Source organism: Pyrus communis, chromosome 4, assembly GCF_041283825.1.
Source record: "Pyrus communis isolate YQ-2024b chromosome 4, ASM4128382v1, whole genome shotgun sequence".
NCBI classification, from domain to species: Eukaryota; Viridiplantae; Streptophyta; class Magnoliopsida; order Rosales; family Rosaceae; genus Pyrus; species Pyrus communis.
The window spans coordinates 21,783,089-21,804,415 of NC_142568.1; the positions used below are offsets into that span (position 1 = coordinate 21,783,089).

At 35.9% G+C, this 21,327-nt stretch overlaps 1 protein-coding gene and 2 pseudogenes across 2 annotated transcripts; 1 reads left to right on the forward strand and 2 right to left on the reverse strand.

Annotated features, from left to right (window-relative positions):
* The first annotated feature begins 3,904 nt into the window (after positions 1 to 3,904).
* On the forward strand, positions 3,905 to 12,027 carry LOC137723066 (E3 ubiquitin-protein ligase JMJ24-like; annotated as a pseudogene). The gene is made up of 14 exons (XR_015961848.1): positions 3,905 to 4,169; positions 5,270 to 5,847; positions 6,219 to 6,361; positions 6,455 to 6,553; positions 6,634 to 6,766; positions 6,865 to 6,919; positions 7,396 to 8,083; positions 8,252 to 8,581; positions 9,170 to 9,595; positions 9,702 to 9,774; positions 10,366 to 10,451; positions 10,772 to 10,891; positions 11,059 to 11,129; positions 11,724 to 12,027. The product of XR_015961848.1 is annotated as an E3 ubiquitin-protein ligase JMJ24-like (transcript).
* Positions 11,974 to 13,058, reverse strand: LOC148697628 (psbP domain-containing protein 7, chloroplastic pseudogene; annotated as a pseudogene).
* An 886-nt stretch (positions 13,059 to 13,944) lies between these two features.
* LOC137722633 (zinc finger protein GAI-ASSOCIATED FACTOR 1) lies at positions 13,945 to 17,621 on the reverse strand. Its single transcript, XM_068461682.2, has 3 exons — positions 17,015 to 17,621; positions 15,585 to 15,981; positions 13,945 to 15,045 (listed from the first exon to the last, which is right to left on the reverse strand). Exons 1-3 carry the CDS (start codon positions 17,244 to 17,246, stop codon positions 14,100 to 14,102), a joined length of 1,575 nt encoding a protein of 524 aa, XP_068317783.1. The 5' UTR covers positions 17,247 to 17,621; the 3' UTR covers positions 13,945 to 14,099.
* Positions 17,622 to 21,327: the final 3,706 nt, after the last annotated feature.

Below are 21,327 nucleotides of genomic sequence, written 5' to 3' on the forward strand. Positions count from 1 at the left end.
CCATAAAAATGAGATAAGAGACAAACACATACTTATCCGGAGGCTTAGACCATCTTTAAATGAGATGTCAAATTTTAAATATCAAATTTAAATTTGACAGCCTATGTAGCACTTCGACATATTTTAATGTTTCACTCTTCACCCGCTATATCAAATTAAACTATTATTTTATTACATTATTTTCTTTTCTTAATTTATGTTTTATATTTTAAATCTTACATATATAAATAATTCATGATAAAAAAATCATATTAATTGCATTGAAACCCAACAAAAATTTTACATATAGAAATAATTCATGATAAAAATTCCTAATAATTCATTTTGACAAAAACCCAACAAAATAGTTCACTGTATGAAGTTTTGAAAGCACCGTATGTTAAATTGAAAGGAATATTGTTGATTAAACAGAAAGAGGCAGTATACAAACGGAAAGAGGCATGCATTGATTAAATTGAAAGGAATCGTGTATTTGAAAAAAAGAAAGACACGTCATACAAACAGATTGCACCGTTCAACAATAACATTTATTATAATAAATGACTAAACTATTAAAAATTAATAAAAGACATTAATAATTAATTAAAAAATATTTGAAGTGCAACCTCTTTGTTGTCATTTTATGTCATGCTACATAGGATTTGACATTTTGTTTTGCTTGGAAACAATTAGTGGCTGTCATTTTTTACTGTTATAACTTATATGGACATTTTGACATCTCTTTTGGAGATGCTCTTATCGGCTAGCCTAAATGAGAATTTTTAATTTTTTATGTTCAAAATTAGCAAGTAGAATAGTCTAAGTTCTAAGAGCTCCAACAATTGAAAATAATCGGTCCAACCCTAACCACTAAGATCTTCTAAGCCCTAATCATCAACAATGTATACAAAGTAAATCTATCTCAATCGACTTTGAAATCTTAGGTCCTTGCCTAATAATGACTTTCTACTACTTTTAGCTTGTGCACGGCGTGTTACAGATTGCATTGAGAAAACTAAAAATTTAATCAATTCATTTGTCTCATTTATTGACATGATTGATTGTCTTAGAGTGTACAAAAAAAATTGAATCACAAATTCATTCTAAAAAATAAGAATCAAAGTACCATTTGATATTACAAATAATCCTTACAAGTACAAGACGCCTCGGAGATTGAGGGGTGTTATTGAGAATATTCTGGCTATCAACTTTTTTATGTTTTATATTTTAGTGTCATGTGTTTAAAGAAGTGAATTTCTTTATTTTGTTATTGGTGTTAACTTTTTAATGTTTTATGTTGAGATACATACATACCTATAAAGGCTAAACAACACACAAATTTTTATTGTATTGGTGTGGTTGCTTTCCCTTTTTTTTTTCTAATTAAATTTATTTTCCAAAAAAGAGTAAATAATCAACCCTCCCAATATTTCAATTTACAATAACAAAAATATTAACAAGGCACTGCTCACTGTCAACTTAGGCTTAATTCTTATGCTAAATGGAACTACTTGAGGTCAAAGAAGACCAAAATGAAATACTTGCATTTCTCTTTTGGGGACAAGCTTATTCTCCCGCTGTAAATAACGTATCTTCATTGTAGAAATTTATAATCGAAGACGTCAATTTCTTAATCTTTATTTGAAATGTGGGTGCAAAAATTAAGGCTCAAGCAATTAGTCATTTCCCATTCATCCTAAATTATCAAACACTTCCATGGAATGTGAAACATGAAGGAATAGGAAGAAAGTGGAACTTGGAGCCCAAGATTTAAATGCCTATAAAACACCAATAATTCCACTAGAATACATGAAGAAATAGAAATAGAAGTAAGAAATTGCTTTATAATGTGCTGCATTATTTTGACAAAGATTAACTTGAGCGTTAGAGTGTTTTGTTTCAGGTTTTCTCGCTCTTATTATGACCATTGAAGATGGTGTTTGTAGCTTTTCAACAAGGCTACCATATTGTTGTTGAAGAAGACGAGATTTTCCGCTTCAACAATCACCCTACAAAAAACCATTTGAATAAGAGATTATTTATTCATTTAAATATATTAAATAAACCAACGGTTCATCGTAAATATATTACTTGGTGTCTATATCATTGATTTATTTTACATATTTGTATAACTAAACGATCTCTAATCCGAATGATTTTTCATAAGTACAAATATTTTAATTAAGAAATCCAATAATTCTGATTACGAATTTTCAACTTTAAAGATACATTACTTATAAGTAGAACAACAAACTCATAAAAAAATGCAAGTATTATGCACCAAAATATGAGAGGATCTGGTATTTTTACGAGGTCTTAGCAATAACGTAAGTAATAAATAAAGTGACGAGTTCGTAACTAATTTATTCTTTTTTTTTATTTAAAAAAATAAAGGACAACTGGTGGCAAGCTGCGGTTATTTACCTCTTCCGGAAGCCGAGAAGACTCCCAGAAGCATTTATTCTTTCAGTCTGATAGTGTGTAAATATATCATTTGTATAAAATGATGTAATCTTTCTCATAAGCCCATTCAAATATTTCTCATAATCTTCGTCTCAACCGTGGCTTGCCACCCGTTATCTCCCTTTAAAAAAAAAATTAAATACAAAAAACAAGTGAGGGACCCCTAAACGAAAAGAAAATAAATAAATAAACAGTTTGACACACTTATACAAACATTGGATCTTCTACTAACTTAAAAAACAAAATGTCACTTGGTACTATGGTGTAGTATTCATCTTCGCTTGTAAGTGAGAGGTGTTAGGTTAGGTTTGGTTCTCGCCAAAGGTGAATTTAAATATATCATTATTAATCCATTGTGGGGCTAAGATCATCTCCAATAAAATGAAGGGCAAATGGCTCCCTTTAGCCCTATAACTATGTAATAAATTATATTTTAATGAACAATGTTATACCATATTTTTTACCATCTCCAACCGAGGGGGCCAAAGGGCAATAGGCTAAACATAGTCATTTGACAAAAAAAACCATCTCCAACCAAGAGGCCAAAAAGTCATAGGTCAAACATAATTTATTATTATAATTAAATTAAACTACCATATTAAAATAAGGTTTTTGGACATATTTTGAGTGCTACTTGTCGCCAAATGAATAAGTCTCTAGATTTTTTATCTTTATACAATCTCAATAATTTTTTGGATAGGATTTCGAGTGACACATGTCACTAACGTGAGTAAATCTTCATATTTCTTATCTTTATGTAATCTCAATAATTTTTTGGATATGATTTTCAGTGACACGTGTCACTAAAGTAAATAACTCTCTAGATTTCTTATTTTTATATAATCTTAATAATTTTTCAGATAAGATTTCGAGTGCCACGTGTCAAGATGTAATTAGTTGTGCAAATTTTAGATAGAATTCTTATCTATATGACACTTCTTATCTTCAGCTTTCAATGTTGTACGAATGATGTAGGTATTTATAGATTTTTTTTAATTCGTCCAAAAAAAAAAAAAAATTCAAAGTCCAACGATAATTTGATGGCAGCATGACGTTAGCTAGTCGTTGTTAGCTGGTGTCATGCTGACGCCAGGTAACTGTTGGTATATGGATTGAGCTGGAAGGTTGCCAAAATGTCAAGCTTGGCATTCTGGAGTTGGAGGGCTGACAAGTTGGAGGGCTGGCAAAATATCAAACATGACATTATGGCTAGAGGAGTTGGAGGGCTGGCAAAATATCAAGCATGACATTATGGTGCTAGAGGGCTGATTGGCTGGCTGGAAATGGCCAGCCCGCCGGCTTGATTTGGGGGTTTGAGCTCGATGGGGCCCACAAGCCCTTGGTTGAAAACGATTTTCGTGTTATTTTTGGCCCTATGATCATTTGATCGGGTCAGTTAGAGATGGCCTAAGTCCATCCCCCTCTTGCAATGTAGATAAATATCGTTTGTAAAATAAAAATAAAAAAAATAAAAAAAAAAGTCTGGGTTTTCTGGTTTAGTTTCACAGATGTCGGAAAATAGCCGGAAGAGCAAAAAGAGAAAACACAAGTTACAGGTAAAATCGAAATTAAACCCAAACAGAGCACTAGAACAACAACAGGACACCTAGAGAGAGATTCACCGTCTCCTTCCACTGAATTAAAATTAATTATAAATTCTGGGTTTTTTTCCGCTTCACTGCCTTCCTCCACTGCCGTCCCAACGAAACCCTAATTTCAGCATTCAGGTACCTTCTCTCGCTAAAAATACACACATATGCTGAAAATTCTCCTCCTTTGATATGAATTTCTGCTTTGAATTTTGAGCTCAGGAAATTCTGTTGTTTGAGAAAGACGAAACGCCGTAGTTTTATTGATTTTCTCTGGCTCCTTGTTTGATCAAAGAGTCCTACTTAATTATACTTTAATTATTTTCTCTTAATTTTCTAGCTTCTTGTTTGGTATGATTAGATATAATTAGAGTAGGTTTTAGCATCGTTGAGAAAAAACACAAAATTAAATTTAAACTGTTTAAGATTTTTTTTTTGGGTGATTTTTCAAGTTTACTGTTTATCGAAACTATGTTTAAAAGGCGAAGGCAAAGTAAATGCGTTACATGGATAATTCCGTCTAGGCAAAAGCCTTGAGGCATGAGGCTAAAATTATTAATATATATTTATATATAATGTAATCAACAATAGAGTCGAAATCAAGCGTTATAGAAGAATAATCAACAATCAAATAAAAAAATTCTTCACTGTAGGTGAGAAACCCTAACCTTAAAACAAAACAAAAAAAACCGCCCCAGCTGACACCTCAGGCGCCTAGGTGCGCCTCAACCAAGCCTAGGCGACTTTAAGCCCACTCCCGCTGGGCAGAGACGTTTTCCTCACCGCCCTGCCTCGAAGGCTGGTGCGCCTCAAGGCTCGTTTTTGAAAACACTGATCGAAAGTAAAATTGAAATTTAGTATGTTAAAAAGCATGGTATGGGTCATTAACTTAGTGAGGGGAAGCGAGCTACTGTTGTTTTACTTAATTTCTATGCCCTGGCATCAATGGTGACAATTTTATTGCCAGGCTTTATAACTCCGAACCGATGTACTAGATTGGACAAGGCTGTATTAGAATTCACGCAACCTGTTATGCTTTTAGGAGCTTAGTAGAGTAGTTTGTTGCTTTAGAATTTATATAGGTGAAACTTTAATTTTGTCGTAGGCACCGTGACTCCACTCGTGCGTTGCTGATATCTATGTGAGTTCACCAACATTGTTGCAAGCTAGCGTATGTCTAATTCTTTGAGACACTCTTTGATGGAATTACATCGATTAAAGGGATTTTTTGTTGGTAGGTCTTGCGAGCATAACACCATAAGCGGTGTAAAAGAATCGTGAAGAGTTCAATGAAATGGATCAATCACGTTTGACGCTTGGGAATGGTGAGGACAATGTCGGAATTCCAGATGATTTGCGATGCAAGAGGTCAGATGGGAAACAGTGGAGGTGCACTGCCATGTCTATGCCAGATAAAACGGTATGTGAAAAACATTACATCCAGGCAAAGAAAAGGGCAGCAAATTGTGCAATGCGGGCGAATTTGAAAAAAGCCAAGAGGAGGTCATTAGGTGAAAGTGATATTTTCTTGGAGAGCAAGAGTGATGATCTTGGTGTACCACTTGCAAGCGTGAAGTCACAAGAGAGAAAGTACATGGAGAAGGTATCAAAAAATCATTTTCGTTATTCACTTGAGAGACCACCCGTGAAGGGTTCATCCGTGCGTAATCCTTCAAAATTGATGGACAAGATAGATTTGGAGGAGTATGAAGAAAATTGGAGATCAAGTAGTAATAAGTCACCGCCTGCTTCTGCTTTGGACTCATCCAGGAACAGACCACAGAAGAGTTTTGATGTTAATGCTATGACAGTTTCGGTATGTTCGTTTTACAATGTCTTAGCTGCATCAGTTAGTTTTATAAGTTGATCTTGCTATCTTTTGTTGCTAGTATGGTTTCCATACCGATGCATGACAAAGAGAGCTTTTTCCTTTACAGGGTAATAATGTTTTGTAAAACAAGTGTGCTTGAATTGTCAGTTCTACTTGTGGGTACATTTTTGTAAGTACATTTCAGTGTTGATTAGATAGTTAGATTATAGTTCATCATCATATACATTCAAGAGTAAAGACTGAAACATCCCATTTGCTAGTCTGTTTATCATTAGTGCAGCTGTATGTTTTGATTTGAAATTGGATAATCGCTGCTTTTACGTTTTATAATACTGAGGCAAACCTTTTTCTTGTAGGAAGACTCTGATGGAAGCTCAGAATCCTCTGAAGAAACTGGTGGCCAAACTTGCCATCAGTGTCGGAGGAATGACAGACAGACAGTCATTTGGTGCCTCAAATGTGATAGAAGAGGATACTGTGACAGCTGTATTTCGACATGGTGAGGTTGAGTGTCTTGAAAAGACACAATACATATATGTTTAAGTGATTCAGTTTCATGTCCGTATTGTGTATTCATGCTTTAACTTTTTAGGTACTCGGACATCCCATTAGAAGACATTCAGAGGTCCTGTCCTGCATGTCGTGGCACTTGTAATGCAAAATGTGCCTACGTAGAGATAATTTGGTAAAGGTAATTCATATAAAGGAGTCTTCAACTAGTTACATGATCAGCTTAGGTGAATAAGTATTTCTGATGTTTCTGTTTTGCAGGTAAGGATAAGAGAGATCCCGGTGCTAGATAAGTTAAAATATCTCCATTGTCTGCTGTCTTCAGTGCTTCCTATAGTTAAACAAATCCATCAAGTACAGTGCTTTGAAGTTGAACTGGAAAAAAAGCTTCATGGTAAGATGCTCTAACATGTTCATGGCATTTTGAATTCAGTATCTTTGTATGTCTTATGTACATTGTTTGACCATTTTGTTTGCATATGTATTTTGCAGGAACAGATATAGATCTTGCCCGGACAAAATTGAATGCAGATGAGCAAATGTGCTGGTAATTCAATTCCTGTACCCCTTTATATTGTAGAATTAAGTTCTTAACAACAAAGTATGTATAATAAACAAGTAAACATTTTAAATTGTGGTAGGGCCCACTCACATGTGGTCCTACAGAGTTCAGCCATGTTTGTCATAAATAAACTGACCCAAACTCCATGTTCTCCTGAATTTGAAGGAACTATGTTTCTGTCATGTTTTTCAAAAAATAAACCGATCCAAAATCCAGATTCCCCTGAAGCTGAAAGAACTTGACGTTGTTGTCATATTTGTTGTAAGGGGATAATAAACTAACCTAAACACCAGTTTCTCCTCAAACTGAAGAAAACGTGATGTTTCTGTAGATAATTAGTTTTTGTTTTAATTAATTTTTGTGGTTGTGTCTGCAATTCTAGGTCTATTTATTGCAGCTGTACCGTCACAAATATTTCTTCCTGTTCTGAAGAACATTTCCTTTTGATGGGTTTTATGCAGCAATTTCTGTAGGATTCCCATCATTGATTATCATTGGCACTGTTCCCGCTGCGCGTATGATCTATGCCTGAACTGTTGTCGAGATCTTCGAGAAGAATCCATGCCTGGTGTTAAAGGAGAGGTGGTAGAGAATCAGATTGGTGAGGATAGTCGAGAAGAAGAAACCAAGTTCGAGCAGCCAAAATTGTCCAAAGTCAGACTAAATTTAGCAGACAAATTTTCCAACTGGAAAGCCAACAGTGATGGAAGTATCCCTTGCCCTCCAAAGGAGTATGGTGGCTGTGGCCATTCATCATTGAACTTAAGCCGTATCTTTAAGATGAACTGGGTTGCAAAACTAGTAAAAAATGCAGAGGAAATGGTTAGTGGCTGTAGAGTTAATGATGCTGTCAGTCTAGAGAAAACCGGGCTCAATGATCAAAGACTTAGCCGGTATGCTCATGGAGAGGATAGCGATAATTTCTTGTACTGCGCCTCATCTGAAGATATCAAATCTGATGGGATTGACAATTTTAAAGGGCATTGGCTTAGGGGTGAGCCCATCATTGTTAAGAAGGTGTTTGATAGCTCTTCAATTTTAAACTGGGATCCAATGGTTATATGGAGAGGGATTCAGGAGACAGCAGATGAGAAATTAAAGGATGAGAACAGAAGGGTGAAGGCCATAAATTGCTTTGACTGGTCTGAGGTTCGCTCTAACAGCTATTTCTTGTATTTACCTATGGCCTTTCTTTCTTATACTATGTATCAGCTGTTTATAACCAACTCTTGTTGTAATGAAATAATCCATTAGTTGATTTGTAATATATAGTGTTATAAACCTAAACTAAACCTCTGTGCTTTGACATGATGGTAGGTTGATATTGAACTTAGTCAATTCATGAAAGGTTACTCCGAGGGAAGAATTAATGAAAATGGTATGCCAGAAATGTTGAAACTCATAGATTGGCCTTCCCCTAGTGCATCTGAAGAGTTCTTATTATATCAGAGACCTGAATTTATCAGCAAACTGCCTTTACTTGAGTATATTCACTCCAAGTTTGGTCTTTTAAATGTTGCTGCAAAACTGCCACACTATTCTTTGCAAAACAAGGTTGGACCTAAGATTTTTATTTCTTATGGGACCTATGAGGAGCTTGGTAGACACAGCTCCGTAATCAATCTCCATTTCAACATGCGTGACATTGTTAGTTGCTTCTCCGTTCTTGTTGACTTATCACCATCTAGTTGATAGTTGAGAATCGCTTATTCTAATTTAGTTATTGTTTTTGCGCTGCAAACATGGCTATTAATTTTGTTATTCATTTGTTTGATGTAAGACAATATATATTTAGATAAAGGGCTGACAGTACCACCATGGGCTGTTGATGGAGTTGACCACATAGTGAAGTAAATGTGATCAACTCTGTCAAGGGGAGAGTAATGCTTTTATGCTGTGCAATGCAAGTGAAACATTCTCTACATGTGTGTGTACATTTACACGCGTGCACATAATACAGGGATAAATTTTCAATGATCATTCAGTGAAAAACATTTTTGGTACGATGATGTATCCATGTCAGAACTTTTAGCTAATAGTAGGCAATTTTGTGCATAAGTTTTGTTGCAACATTATATTTTAGATATTAAACTTATGACTTTGTTTTTTTTTCTTTTCAATCTTTAGAGTTGGAATGTTTTGATATGGATGAACATTTGATTTGCATGTTTCATGAACTAAATTTTTATCCTTTTCAAATAAACATATTTTCACCCATCAAGCTGCTGAGCTCAGGTATACCTGCTGGTGCATGCATGTGAGGTAAAGCTAAAAGGTTTGAAGACAAAGATTGAGAACACACAAAAATCCTTTGAGGAATCTGAGGTTAAAGAATCATCTGGGGATCTACAAATGGTTATGGGAGAGGATACGAGGCCTGATCTCTCACTTCTTGGTCAGAATGTGGAGAATGAGTATGAGGCAAGGTTGGCCTCAGATGAAGATGAGAGCACAGCAGATCATGGGCATGAAACTACTCCTATGATTGAAGAGGACACCGCCAACTGTGAACAGTCAGAGAGAGACGGGGTAGATGTCTCAGAAAAAACTCATCTGGGAGTTCTTTGGGATGTTTTCCGTCGACAGGATGTTCCAAAGCTGACTGAGTATTTGAGAATACATTGGCAAGAATTTGGGAAGCTCAATGAAACAAATATTTTTGTAAGTTTATCTGTGAAGTCTTTGTACCTTTACCTTTCCCCAAATTGATTCAACAGAGTTGGCTTGTATACCATGCTAATAACTGATGGTACATTTTGCATATCAGGTAACGTCGCCTTTTTATGATGGGACATTGTTCCTGAATGGGGATCATAAAAGAAAATTGAAGGAAGAATTTGGTAAGGATGACTTAACTATTTCCCTTTTATTTATTTTGTGTAGAGATAACACCCACCCACCCTCCCTCCCCTCGTTTTTTATTTTACATTTCCACTAAGATGATTTAGAGGAAATGTTCTGTTGATAGTTATGCTAGTAGCCATCCACTGTATCAATTTCTGGTGTACCATTTTTGGTTTAATTAGCAGAAATCCTGAAAATGTCAGGCAAGCTGCAGCTGTCTACTCAGCTGCTGTTTTTTACTGGATATCCTGGCCACTTGTCATGACTTCTGTTCAAATTGAAGGATTCACATGTTTCGTAAATGGACACCTGTGTTCTTTGAATTTGGCTTTTACAGTTGTAGTCAAATTGACTCTGGCTTGAACTACATTTGTAAATCCCGTGTTCTGTAAATTACTTTACAGTTTACACACCGCGACCTGCATTTCCAACTGGTTACTGGTCTATACTTTAGTGATAATGTACATCATTTTACTTTTTGTGGTGCATGTGACTGATCTTGGATATTTGGTATTCTTTGAGATTTTCAGCACTCAGGTTTTAAAAATTCTGAACTTTATTCTTTGTTTTTCTTCCTGTTTCATCAGGAATTGAGCCATGGTCCTTTGAACAACATTTGGGGCAAGCTGTTTTTATCCCCGCTGGATGCCCTTTTCAAGTCAGGAATCTTCAGGTGGTTTTCTTTGTAACTAAATTAATATTTTTGAAGTATCAATTCCGGGTTATTTAATGAAAATATGAAGGGTATAGATTGACTCGACAAGTAATTTATGTAAAGCGTACAATTCTACTTGCGTCTGTATTAATTTTATTTCTTGGTCTTTCGATAATGTCACGTAGCAAAATAATCCGGCTCTGTTGCTTGAGATTCCGTTGGCACTTCTAAGATTATTATTCCCTTCTCTGGGACATTAGACATCCTAGATCTTTAGTGCATTTATTTCTAGCATATAATCTAATAAGTCATAATCTTTATGTGTTTTATTTTTTCAGTCAACTGTTCAGCTGGGTCTTGATTTCTTATCTCCTGAAAGCCTCGGTGAGGCTGTAAGACTAGCTGATGAAATTCGGTGTCTTCCAAATGACCATGAAGCAAAGCTACAAGTGTTGGAGGTTGGACAAGGGAAATTTTCCTTAGAAGTATTCCGTGCCTTCCTTCTTTTACCTTTTTCGTTTTTTATCAGTTCTGGAAGTGTTGTGCCCTATCTTGTCTAGTGGGCTAATCCAGACTTGTTTCTTTTGTTGGTATTCTCAATTTCCGCGATTGGGTTCTAATGCAGGTAGGAAAGATATCACTTTATGCGGCGAGTTCAGCCATTAAAGAGATTCAGAAGTTGGTACTCGATCCAAAGTAAGCAAATCAAACATTATAGGGTGGTGCTATCCACACACCTCTTTTTACCTTCCACACACTCATCATAATTTCCGGCCGTCGAATTGAAGGAATTGAAGAAGATCAAAGGACAAAAATTAAGATAAAACGGGTGTATGGGAGATAAAAAGGGTGTGTGAATAGCACCACCCACAGTTATTGCTTTTGTTGCTGTTCGATCATGCATTCTTATCTATTAGGAAACACAAAACCTATAAAAAGATGGCCACTTGCATGGTGTTCCGCTGTCATCGAGCTGCCTTATGTGTATGGATTGAGGGCAGTGTAGGGCAGGAGATAATATAACATCTGTAGGTTCCAATTTGAACCAGAAAAAGGAATTGGATTTCTCTTCCTTTGCATATACGCTAACATATAAAGTAGGGGAGCCAAGCGTTGACAATGGGCTAGGCTGATGTTTACCTGGACACTTCCCTCCCTTTCCTTACTCCCTCAATTTATTGACTGCATTATCAACTGACCTTCCAAGCTTTGTTTGTCAATTCTTTTTGTAAACATGGCCTTTTTTCGAGACAAAATATGAAAGGATTTTGCTTTATGCTTCTGCTGCAGACTTGGTGCAGAACTTGGATTTGAAGATCCAAATTTGACCGCTGCAGTTTCTGAGAATTTGGAGAAAATGACGACACGAATACAGGTAACTTGCGCTTGAATCCGTCTCCATGGTTTAGATGAAGAAAATCCCATTAGAGGGATGGCTAGACGCCTTGATGAGTTTTCGGTGTATAAATTTGCTTATATGCAATATTGTAACTTTCTGCACTGATAGTTTTTGATGAACAACGATGTAGCACTTGTGCCATTAGTTAATGAAAAAAGTGATGGTAAATGCCAACACTCGTGCCATTTGTTCAAACTTTTCTTCTGTAACTATGTGATTGACGATCTGAGAACTGCTGGATCCGAACGAGAATGGTTGGTCTGACTTCACCTCTGGCCATGCTGATTCCGGTGCCTGAGCATTGCGTAAATAACCAACCACCACGAAAGCAACATACAGCGATGTTTTACTGGTGAAACAAGGGGCTCTCAACTCTGAATTCAAGCTCGTAGCACTCAACGTTACGCACGCTATCCTCTCTCGATTGTGATTCGATCAAAGTTCCCTTGATATCAGGGCTTTTGCGGGATCCTGTGACGGTCGTAACCACAGCTTCTCCTACCTCTTTTGGTCCTCCAAATGTTTCAGTTCCTACCAAAAACAAACGTCAACAATCAGCTGCAAACCGAAATGCCAAGAAACTGCAGAAGCCATAACCTTCAGTCACTTGCTTACTTAAAATCAAAGAGCAACTGGCGACACAATGACGGGCGGGCCGAATTCGACAACGGGTTCACTGACATTTCGTGGCCATCCATCAGTCCTAGATTTGGTATCAAAATTCAGAGGAGGAGGATCAAGTGATCATTCATAAAAATAAAAAAATAAAAAATCCTCAGCTGCTCGATACAAAGGTGTTTGATCTCCAACCCAACTTGCTGGTTATATAAATTTTGTCACGTCCAAATTCATTCAAATAAAATTATTTCATCAATTTATCTAAAACCAAAATTAGGGCGATGCCATCCAGACACACAATATTGACAAAATTATATCAAACGTCGTAGGATAAGAGAGAACTGGCAATGCACCTACTGTAGCCTCCTATGGGAAAACCCAAGAAAATCAGCTTGACTCCTACTACTTTCCGGCGACAACCCGAGAAGAAAACTTGTGACTCCAAGAAAATCAGCACCAAGAACAACCACAGAAGCTCTCCCTAACCCGACAGGAAGCCGCCGCCTAAACCAGGATTGTAGTGAAGCAAATTGGTCCGCTGGGGGCCTTTCTGCCCAGATTATTGTTACCTCTCGCACCCTATTTCCGGCAGCCGGAGGACAGTGTGATTATGCATATATCTGGTTGAGCATATATGTTTGCATGCATGAAAGTAGTGTGGCAATGCCGGCAATTGTCCAAACGAGTGGTGGCGATGGAAGAACTCGTCCGCCCTTCATATCTAACTCAACATCTTCACTGAGCTAACCCTAATTACTTACCCATAAGTTGTACTTATTTTGATGAAGGGGTATGGATTTTTGAACGAGCATATATGTTGCATGGTTTAAGTAAAGTTATTAAGTTAAACTGTCCATCGTCATGTTTTTTTATCCTTTAATTTTTACCTATTTGATTTACACATAGTATAACTTTAACTGCCACTTAGTATTACGGTCTACAAGTATTTCTCTTTATATGTAAGTGAGATATCTTAGGTTTGATTCTCACCAAGACGAATTTGAACCACATTATTGCTAGCCCATTGTGAGACTTAGCTCACTCCCTCATCCCTTAGTGTAGATTATATCATTTCTTTAAAAAAATAAAACTTTTACTAGATGAAATATCACACTTCCATATAACTTATTTTTAATGGAATAAATTAGAAAACCTAACTCCATGGCTAATGACATGCCATTAAGCTAAGTACTCAATGAGTCATTTCTAAAACGTCTTCTCAAGGAAAATTTCTCGTACCACACTCCACACATATGCTACGTAAAAAGTTAAATACAAAGAATTCCGAAACTAAATATTTTGGCTCCCTTACAAAAGTTAATTACTTTGGCATTTGAAAAAAAGAACGAGACTGGGGAAAAAGAAAGAAGGAAATATTATCAAAATAATTGCCCTATTCCTATTTCTAATTCAATAATAAAAGATCTATAGTAACGTCGAAGAACCTTGAAATAAAGTCCTAAAATTAACAGGAGAAAAACAAACAAAAAAATCTTAAAGAAGATCGACCGAAACAGTTCATTTCTGTTTGCTGAAACTAAAAATTGTCACCGGAGATTATAACATGTGAAAACCTAGCTAATGCAGATAGTAAAACTAAAAAACTACACTTAATTAATCAAGCTTCTCATTCATCCATGACCAACCGATCATGATCGTCCAAATCTTTGCATTCTTAGGTGATCATCATGATCATCAATTCCTCCGAACCCCAACTGATCTTGCTGGCCATGTTGTTGTTTCTGCAGATCATGAAAGTTTTCTGCTCTATTATTATTACCCGATCCTCCAAGCCCTAAAAAGTCAACGGTCAACGTATCACCGTTACTCACATTACTAGCACCCCCGAACCCTATTTTATTTGAAGTCCCATTATTTTCATGCTCCATGTTCTTCAACAAACCATTGTTCTGAGTATGATCGAATAACATCCCGCTAAACATCCCCAGTTGCGCATAATTAGCGCCAAAAAACTGCGGCGAGGTCTCTAATTGCAGAATGTTATTAGGATCTCTCTGCTGCATGAAGGGGTTCATGTTGTACCCACCAGTAGCTGTACCATAGGTTGAGGGTGCCATGCTTGTTATGGTTGTACCACTAGGGTTAGGGTTAGGACCACCACTCATAGTTGCACCCATTTGAGCCGCTTTCTGTAGCAGTTGCGTGGCGGATAAATGGCCTGATGAGTTGGGGATGAGTGATTGACCGTGCCCGCTGTGGTTTAATCCGAACAGTAGTGACGATGGTGATGTTGATGATGAAGTGTTGTTGTTTAGGGTTCTCGGTAACATGTTTACGGGTTTTGTGGGCATTGGGAAGGGTAGTTGGGGTTCTAGGGTTAAAGGGGCATTTTTGGCATCAAAATTATGATGAAATTGATCAGATGTAGTAGTATCTGATCTTGCTGACGATGGGTTGTCGGTAATTTTGTTGTTCATGGGCGGTGATGCCGGGATGACGAGCTCACTGTTGGAAAGTTGGCCTTGGTTTGGTGCTCCCATAATATTGTTGGACATTGGCACTACTCCTTGGTTTCTGTTGTTCTCTTCAGCTATGGCATCACAAAAAGCTCTGTGGGTGATGAAGCTATCTCTTCTGCACAATGGATAGCCAATAGTTATCGTAAGCTAAACTATATAAAGTTTATGAGACTCGAATTTAGACGTATTTAACAAAGTAGAAACTGAGTACCATCACAGTAATTATTATTATAAGCCAAAGAATCCTACCGGTTAAGGGAAAAAAAAAACTGAATATATAAGTCTCTTGATTAGTGGCCGGCGTGTATAGACAGACAAAATTAAATAAGATTAATGTATTAAGTACCATATACATTTATTCTATTGCATAGAAGGTTTAATAACAAATGATTGTTGAATAAGGATGATTAGGACTTTCAATAATAAATTTTGGAAAGATTAGTTTCAGTCAAGTTGTCAATATTAAATATATATGTATATACATACGTATATATATATATTATATTAATTTTAAATGTTCATGCATGCACAAGCAGCACAACATATCTATACAAAACATTTGTCAGAGTAGTAGTTCAAATTGTATAATTATATAGACAGTAGTATAATTTTTTTATAATAAACTCATATTTTCTAGAATATTAATTTAATTACCTGGAGAAGATGGTTCCACAGTCACATCTGTATTCTCTAGTACCACAGGTCTTTTGATGAGCTTTCCAGTCCGATTGCACCGCGTACTTCTTGGAGCACTTGTCACATTTCCAGGTTTTCTCACCGTGCTTCCGGAAAAAGTGCTTTTTGATGCCCGTAAGATCCCCGAGCGCCCGCAATGGATCGTGGTGGACGCAGGAGGATTCGGGGCAGATATAGACTCGCTTAATGATCTCAGTGCTCGTTCTTTGCTTAAGCTTCCATGGCAAGTTGTGACCTCTTCTGTGGAGTTGGAGGTTTTGGTCCCTCTGGAACCCCTTCTTACAAATTTCACACACAAACCGGTTTGTGGCCATCAGGGTCTTTGGTGACAAGGCTATCACTTCAGCAGTTGGGTCTGCATTTACATGGATTTTTCAACAACTAGTACATATGTTTCAATATTAATTAAATTACCATTTGGAAGTTTAAATGCATTAAGAAATTTGGAACATTTTATTGTGGATAGTCATTAGAGGAAACGTAAAACTACTATCAAACAACACTTGTCTACTACAATTTGAAAATACTATCTCAAGAGGGTGAGAGAATGTCGTATTTTGGCCACCTATAAACACTCGATTACAAGACAGATTCTTATCTCGTGTGAGAGAAAGGAAATAAGATGTTTCATGAACAATTGGAACGTATATATGAAGATCTTTTACTTGAAATAGTTGAGCACACAAAATAAGGAAACAAAGGAGGGAGACCATAGTCAAGGCAAGCCAATAGTGTATACTTTACTCCAATAATTGTAAAACATCAAGCCAATAATTGAACCCCTTTTAAACTACTTAGAGATATCAATAATACATATGGTTCATGCTTTCTGACCCCAGCAATATTTTTTTTGTCTGGAAAACAAATAATCCACGGCTCTCCTTCAAGAACTGAATCAAATCTGTTTGAAGCTAGCTAGCTAGCTATCTAAGAACTAAACATTTGAAAAAATTAAATATATGCAAGCATGCATATTTTGACCAAAAGGATACATAGAAAGAAGTTAATTACTCGTAGATTAATTCAAAGTAATAATTAGAAGATAAGAAAAACATGTATTGACGAAGAAACTAAAATTAAAGTTTTTAAATATCTATCAAGCTCAATTAAGCATATATATGTGCACAAAATTTCAATCAAATCTCTCCAACATCAATTTTTATTTTTTTTAAATGTATTTCAAAGATAAAATGACTTCAAAATAATGACCATCTCTTTTTGAGGGAAAAATCTTGATAAGGAAAGATTAATTACAACCGAAAGAGAAAAAACTTGATTTGAGTTTATTAGACGAGCCAGACTAACATCAGGTCCGGTCTGCGGCTGACAAGCAGACTAAATTGGTGAACTTCAACAGAAAAGTAAGAACTTTTGAAGTAATGATCTACCTGGAGTTCCTGGTAGGTTTCTTTTCTTCTTAGCTGGTGGAGGTTGCTTTTGTACTTGAGTAGTGGAAATACCATTGCTATTGATATTAGGTGTTGTTGGAAGGAAGGAGTTGGAGCCATGAAAGTTTGCATGGTGATTTAATAGCTCTTGTTGTTGCTGTTGAACTTCTTCTCCACCTGTATTTCCTGAAGAGAAACTCCCAGTAGCAGCACTACCTGTGATAATTGACATTGAAGGAAGATAAAGATAAAAGGAAGACAGATTTTTTTTTTCTCACTCGTTTGTCTTACTTCCAGACTCTCCTTATTTGTTTCTTTCCCCACTTATCTTGTTCTTGGTGCTCTCTCACTCTCTCTCTCTAAAGCAAGGCTATATCTACTACTTCAAAAATTGATTAAATTAATGAGAAATTGAACAGAAAATAAGGGATCTGTTGTAAGTCTATCGGTAGACAAAACCCAGAAAATTCTCCTCCAATTGTGGTGAAGAGAGAGTTTTTGTTGGCATAATATGAACACAAGAACCAGGTCTTCTTTGGCCTTGTATTGTAGTAAATTTATAATATTATATTTTTGGTTCATGACACTGTTTTCCTTGATGTAGATTATAGATTTGCCCCTTACTTTGTAGGATTTATTGATGTTACCCTTCTATTTTAATATTTCAAGCTAATTTTTTTAAGATATATCTTTAGTATATGTTGAAAATAAAACAAAAGTGGCATTTTGACAGAATCAATAGAGCGTTTCATGACCAATTAAGACAACCGATTACAAGACGTGTCAGATGGATATAAATCTTTAGTGATCAATTTTTAAATCTAGAGGTCATTTGCACAAAAACACAAATGACTTTAAACTCTTATATAAAGCCCCACACATGCCACTAGTACTAGTAAATTCAACACAAATTTATCACAAGAATGATAGACGCAACAAATCTGGTACCGAAACCCTCACATAAAACTATCGCAAATAATGAGGCTACATAAATCAATATAGTCACACAAACAACATCTACTGCTTAACCCGCTTTATACGATATAAACAAAAGCATAAACTAACCTAAAAATAGTAAAATTAGTGCCGATGATGTGTCCACGTAAGAAAGGCGGGTACATATAGTTGACAGATGGCGTGGCTAAGGGGATTCTCAACCCGAACTACTATCATCGTCCTAGCGCCACCACAAACCCATAACCCTATACAAGATTTGTTAACACCAAGAGCCGTCAAAGTTTCCGTCGTCCGGCGTGGGTTACAGTTTTAACACAAACAACAGCAACGACATGTGTGGCAAAGAGGTTGCCAGGCTAGAGCCACCGACGACGCAGCCGTAGCCCACCACCACTAGGAACCCAAATCTAAGGGTTGAATGATACTTTCCAAGGGCAAACCCCATAAAATTTACAAGACTAGAAGTTTTTATTTTTTATTTTTACAAACAATATTGTAAGAGAATCGAATTTGAGACCTGAGTGCAAGAACATACTTTACACCGAGGAGCAATACATATCATTATATCTACCTAATTCACTAAATTAGATTACAGAATAGTAACTCGTTGTCATTTATCAGGAAATAAAAAATAAAAAAGAGTTCAAGAGCCCTAATTAGGCAATTTGGTTATTTTTGGGAAATCGAGGGGTCCCATTTATGTCTAATTAACCTAATAGTTTAACAATTTGGTCTATTTCCATACTAGTCTGGCAGTGGCAGACAAGGGCTTCTCGCCAAGACTTTTGTCTGTTTGTGAGTAGATTTATTAGTAAAAGAATATTTTTGTTCCCAAAAAGTCACATTCAATGAGCCAAAACCACAAGACTGCCACTACACAATTAGCCGCCCTAATGAGCGAAATGACCACACTACCCTAACTGTCACGGGTGGGCACACTTGACCGTGTTCTACTTGAAAAGGACGTGTTCTACTTGAAAAGGACCCGACATAAATCAAAATTCTTAGAGCTCGTTTGGATGTACTTTTAAAATGATTGAAATCATTTTTATTGAAAATGTTTTTTAAACTAATTCTTAGTAAAAATAAAAATATATTATGGAAAATCACTTAAAATGCTTCTTATCAGAAGTACATAACTGATGATTTTTTTGTAGAAATCATTTTAAGTGCTTTTGGAATAAAAAATTATTTTCTTTAAAAATGCTTTCAGTTATTTTAAAAGCAAATCCAAACGAATCATTATATTCACAGGCACATGGTGTAGATCACAGACGAGGGGTATTTTTCATATTTCCAAAGCAATTGATGGTCATTTTGGTCATTGAACATGGCCCGCTTCAAAGGTGATAGGATTATGACGTGTCATCAACCAACCATTTCTGATTGGTAGTAAACAAAGTAGATTAGTAGATGCGAAAGCAATAGAATTGACCCGGTCGCAGCATGAATCGGAATGTATGACTGTTGAATCTTTTCGATGGACTTTTAGTTGAGAAATGAGACTCTTGTAAAAGCAAGAAGTTTTGTCATTTTATAGTTTATCGTTAATTTTCATATTAACATTATAAAATATTGTGTAAAAAATATGAAGTGACAAATAATTTATGAAGAATCTCGACTTTAAATGATGAGTTCCCTCAGCATTTATCTTCTTAGTTTAAGATTCAATGATTATAATCATAAAGAATGTTGTGGGCTGGTTCATACTAGACAAATTTCAATAAATGCATCGAATAAAACTTGTGTCTAAGCGTTTCACATCATCAGTAGAGAACCTCTTACAAAAAATAAAAAGATAAGACTTCCGATATTTTCATTTCATACGATCCTAATTTTCATTCGATATAAGAGTTGCCCGTAGCACAAAACCTCCTGAATATAATACTCCTCTCATGTATATAGGATTGCATGGAGATAGAGGGCCATTTCGAATTCAAGAATCATGTATATACGTGGCTCGAGTTTAAGATTTCAAATATTCAAATTTTAAAAGGTATATTCTCTTACTTTTTATCTTTAAAAGTTTTTGTTTTATAAAAGTTCTTTAAAAAGGTTAAAGGTTACTCAATAGAGTAACAGTAACCCAGGAGCGAGAAAAGAGTAACAAAACAGATATGAACGCCGAATCTCAACCGTACGTTCTGCAAGTGCTATTTAGCTAAGCTTGCTTTTTGGTCAATTTTCAGCTATGCTTGCGGATGATGGGACTTTTGCATGGGTACGTATTTAGTTAATTATATCTTTATTTGAATTTTCTCTGCATTTTTTTGTTTGTTTTCCTTTTATAAAGTTGTAATTAATACTTTGAAATTTGAAACTGCAGCCATGTATGCATGTGAGTCTCTTTTTTAATGTGCGTACGATCTGCTAAAGCCAACCCATCACATGATAAAGGACTGTATTTGGCTTGGCTTGTCCATGCGATCAGAAGGACTTTCATGGCGTGAGTAAGCAACGTGCTGTTCAGTGCTAGTGTACAATGACAAAACTGCATACAATGGACGTTCTTTTTTTGATCCTCGTAAAATGGAGAGACTCGTTGGCATGAGACCACCTTTTGGTATTGCTATATAGACCTCTTGTGCCATAAAAGTTGTTCTCAATTTATACATGTATATATGTTGTACGTTCCAAACTTTGAGTTTCTGTCTACGTTCAAATCCGTTATCTACATGTCGACGTGGGTTGCAGTTAAACAGTTATATATATAGAATTTGACGCGTACGTACCCAATTATATATGAATATCCACGTCCTACGCAAGAACTAGCCAGAAAAAAAATAATAAAAGAGGATTATACTATATATCTAAGGAAAATTTTATTTGAACTCATATAACCTCACTCTACACCCAACTTAAATTTAAAATGTGAACTGTCAGTTTTACCCTATTGTATAATTACTATCAAATACAAGATGAAATCAGAAATCAAACTAAAATTTATCAATGAACCCACTGCCGGTTCCAATGACAACTGAGGGCCTAAGTTAATTATTATTACTAGTGTATGTGTATGTATAAAATGATTTTGAGTCCTATAATTCATGCAGATTTGAATTACTGTGGCTAAAACCCAAGTGATGCCTAAGAATATGGATTTACAGATTACAATTCCACCACCCAATACACCTAATCTTAAAACCGAGGTAAAAACTTGAGATTAAAGCATTTGGAATACGCTACTGCATTTGTTTATGAAGCGGCAATGGGATAAAAACAATGGGAATGCAATTCAGATAAAGCACACAAGGATTAAAACCAACTCGATTTCTATTGTAAGAGAAATAAGCATATTGGTTTAACATTTCAATCTCAAATAAGTACAAAAACACCGTAACATGAGTTAATTACTT